Genomic DNA, 3,969 nt, shown 5'->3' with positions numbered 1-3,969 from the left:
CCACGAATGGTATGGTTTTGCGTGGTTTTAAATCCGCTCCGGGACCCTCTTTTTCTTTGGCGCAGGACGAAAGAAAAGGTACTCCGGCGAAAAATTGAGCATTTCTTTGTGCGTGCGCTTGAGGGAAGAAGGAAAAGCTTGGTAGAAAAATGATCCTTCCCAGCACGGTTGTCTACGGCGCTGATGGATGCGTAAGCTTTTGACGAAGGATAACAGCATACATGGGCGGGCACAGTGTTTAACCGAACCGTTCATTAAAATCAGATATGCGTGTGAGGTTAGGTTAGGCGGTCGATTTGGAACTTCCCTTCTATCCATCACATTATGGGTGTGGTTGGGGAGGATTGAAATAAATGGTGCATTAATGGTGCTGAGGAATAGGATGTTAACGAACGTTGAGTTCGTGCGAGATGAGATATGAGTTTGGTTATTTTGGAATGTCTGGATTGAATGGGGTTTGTTTGTATTTCTATGTGTGTGAGTGAGTATGTAATGCAGTGTTTAAAACGTGCTTTTTCCAGATTTTAGGTAACATTTATTGCTTTTATCAATGAAACATTCGAAAAGCAACCATTAGATAATTTAGCGAAACTTTTTAATGATGGTGTAGTACGAGAAGGCAGCCTTGAGAACCTGCAAACACACATACACACAGAGAGAAGTTGACATAAATAGCCATTTTCAGGTAACAATTGGCCGCGTGTCTTACGGGAAAATACCACCCACCGTGTAATACGTTTCCAGGTTCAGCTCGTACAGCTTCAAACCAGTCAACCGTACCGGTCGTTGAGCATTCATCAGGATTATCAGCAGCCGGCGTCGGTAGGAAGCTCCGCACAGATGCCACGGAGACTTCCACAGTGCGTCACCCACCTTCAAGCCCTACAAACGACAGTCGGAATATCTTGCATCACAAACTCACTGCCATCAAATCAAAGCAATAAATCTATGCCGCGCAGCAGGACATTGCCCCTTGCTGCCGTACCTGGTTCTTGAGGGTCTGGCCAAGAAAGCAGTACAGATACAGTTCCGTCATCGAGAGCATGAAGTACTCGAGCACGTTAATTAACTTCATCGTCGACAAACTTTCCTGGTAAAGCGAGAGGGAAAAGGATTGACTGTTATGAGACGAACACTCGACACATTGCCTCTGTTGGTGGACTTTGGATTATTTTCATTGTCTCGCACATCTATCCCACTTACCACCGTTGCCATGAAGGAGAGAAAGCAAAGAAGCAGTAGAATTTGAAGCAACTTCAGCAGAACGTAAGGATGGTAGCAGTTTTCGAGCAGCTGACAGAAGCGCAGCAATATCAGATGATGTTGAATGCAGTCCTCCATCACGCAGGTCAATTCAGGGGCAAGTTCCATCAGATAGCTTTGAGTGGGACTCAGCTGATCTAGCCTGGAGGCCGTTTTGGTGCCTTGCACCGTATCCAGATCTTCGCGGAACACTTCCTGCAGGACGTAGTCGCGCGTATCGAGCTCATAGGTGTCTTGATACTCGCGCAGCTCCGGCCCATATCCACCGTTCAGTATCATGGCCGACTGGCGCACATTCGAGAGGCTGCAACACAGCATATCGAACTGCGTGCACACCACAAACACAAACACCATGAACAGGGCACTGGCCAACCCAAACACCAGGCTGACCTGCAGCTGCCCCAGTACCTGGAAGATGTACGCCAGCTCGTACATCGGTGACTGATGCACGTCCACCGGGTACCAGCAGGGAAACGGTAGCGTACGCTCCTGCGACAGTATCGGATAGATCGCCCAGTGCATCGTGCCGAGCAGGCAGGAGGCGATCCACCAGAACTGGTACCGGTTGGTAAACCGGTAGCTGGAGCTGATCGATACGTAGTGCACACCGGCGGCCGAACGTTTGCGGAAATGGCGCTGGCTAAACTCGTACAGCTGCCGGATGTTGCTTTCGTACAGGCGCAGATACAGGCTCAGCGGCACCAGGATCGAGTAGATGCTGGTAGTGATCAGCGTGAGGAACAGCTCGTCGTAGCTAAGGTCGACCGTCAGCACCGACATGATGTGAAAGGCCGCGATGTGCACGCAGATGAAGTACCAGAACAGCTGGTAGCCGAAATCGAACAGCTCGGAGAGGAAGAAGCGGCCGCGCAGGTACCGCGGCAGGTAGGGATTGAAATCCATCGGCCACACCGCCATGAGCCGCAGCACGCGCTCGAGCAGGCGGAAGTTTATCAGCAGCGTCTGGTCGTCCTCACTGGTCGGTCGCAGCATGCTGCCGCCCTTGGTGCCGTTTTGACTGTGGGCGGGAACACCGAAAGACGAACCCTTTTTAATGGCTAGCGGCTGATGTGACTTTCTGATCGAGACCGGCGGTTGAATAATTTACTCCTTTTGCGGGTGTAGAGAGGAAAGGATGCCCTTTTTTGAGTCAGCCCAGTCCCTGCCGGGACCTTTTTGGTGTGTAGCATCGCAATGGCGTGCGTATTAATTGTCAAATTATGCATGCATTATTGAAGGGGTCGGTTGGAGCTAGTTAAATGGTCCAAATAAGCCCTCCCAGTTTTCCGTCTCCGTGGTAGGTGGAGAAATAATTGGAGCAAAATTAAGTCTCTTAACGTGGTTGAAATTATTTTAAAATTTTAAACTCTTTGACGTCGGAACTCTTTTAAGGTACATGTTGTGATTGAAGGGAACTTATGTACAGGATTTTGATTGTATTTCACAAACTATTCTTCAAAATATAGTCCATTAGGTACCAGAAGACAGGATATCTTACTTCTCAGGTATTTGAAACGTGTTTTACTACAAACTATGACTTTCAATATGATGTTTCTTCATTTCCAGTGGACAAGCAAAGTTGCTCGTTAAGCATAGTATGACAAATCATAATTGCAAAATAAACATTAAACGCAAGAAATGTTTTGCATTTAATGAAATGTATATCATTAAGATACTTTAACCATTTTTCTTTTGTTATCTGTTAGAATTTGTTAGAAATTTGTAGGATAGTATTTGTGAGAAACGTACTCTGGAAGATGTACGCCAGCTCGTACATCGGTGACTGTAAAGCGATATAGTGTGGAAGTTAAAACAAAAAACGGATATAGGGGCCCTTTCCGTTGTAAGTTCGTAGGCTGAAATTGAAGCCTGTCAGCTGTTTGCATTGTATAGCAGTTTTCGAGCTGCTATCTAAGTGAGTATAATATACAGGTGGGCTTATCCCAAGGTGTATGAATTTAGAAGGCTGATTTTTATCGCTTCTGCTTCTGAATGAAAATGTTAAGAGTGTTTTGAGTATTCGTCAAGGCTCAAGAAAGCTTGTTTGAACAAAAGTTTTCACCCATCCTGTCAAAAAGTGATATTCAAATTTGGTTATAAAAACATGCTATGAGACCATCTGGACTACATACACTTTGATTCTGTATTCCATCACCAAATCACTTGGGGTAAATGTAAACAACACCGTGTTTTCGAGCAGGTACTCGAATCTAATTCTAGCTTTGAGGCTAGAATAATCTAGACTGAAAATTGCAGGCTAGTTTTTTGTGTGGTTTTGTATGGAGTGTTTACATGATTTCAGCCTCCAACTGTCAAATTCCATACAAAAAACTGACTAGAATCGTGAAGGGCCCCATAGCTATATTCCTGTGAAACACACGCTTAAATGTTATGTTTTAGGTACGAAACAAAAGATAAACGAATTCCGCAGTAAAGCTACTATCTCTCTCTCTCTCTCTCTCTCTCTCTCTCTCTCTCTCTCTCTCTCTCTGTCTCTCTCTCTCTCTCTCGCTCTCTCCTCCTCCCTTCTTTCCTTTCCATATCTCTATCTCTCTCTCTCTCTCTCTTGTTGGCCTGCTCACGATAGAGCACGTCGATGTGACATGGCCTGGCCAACAATAAATCTCAAGGATGCTCGGTCTCTGGCTGCAGCCTACCATTCTTGTAGAGACCCGTTCTCCGACAGATCCTCCGACAGACACTTCA

The 3,969-nt window shown here is 45.9% G+C and overlaps 1 protein-coding gene across 1 annotated transcript in view; it reads right to left on the bottom strand.

Moving 5' to 3' along the window:
* Positions 1-582: 582 nt before the first annotated feature.
* The window catches only part of LOC121590150 (odorant receptor 83a), a 3,605-nt gene continuing 218 nt past the window's right edge, over positions 583-3,969 (bottom strand). Inside the window, exons 2-6 of the mRNA XM_041909575.1 lie at positions 3,013-3,046; positions 1,204-2,281; positions 986-1,090; positions 727-882; positions 583-633 (exon numbers count right to left, since the gene is read on the bottom strand). Coding sequence (XP_041765509.1) covers positions 583-633; positions 727-882; positions 986-1,090; positions 1,204-2,281; positions 3,013-3,046 — 1,424 coding nt within the window. The remainder of the gene's footprint in view (positions 634-726; positions 883-985; positions 1,091-1,203; positions 2,282-3,012; positions 3,047-3,969) is intronic.

Source organism: Anopheles merus, chromosome 2R (assembly GCF_017562075.2).
Source record: "Anopheles merus strain MAF chromosome 2R, AmerM5.1, whole genome shotgun sequence".
In the NCBI taxonomy this organism is placed as follows: domain Eukaryota; kingdom Metazoa; phylum Arthropoda; class Insecta; order Diptera; family Culicidae; genus Anopheles; species Anopheles merus.
Note: the sequence above shows the minus strand (reverse complement) of the source record. Positions and strands in the feature narration are given on the sequence as shown.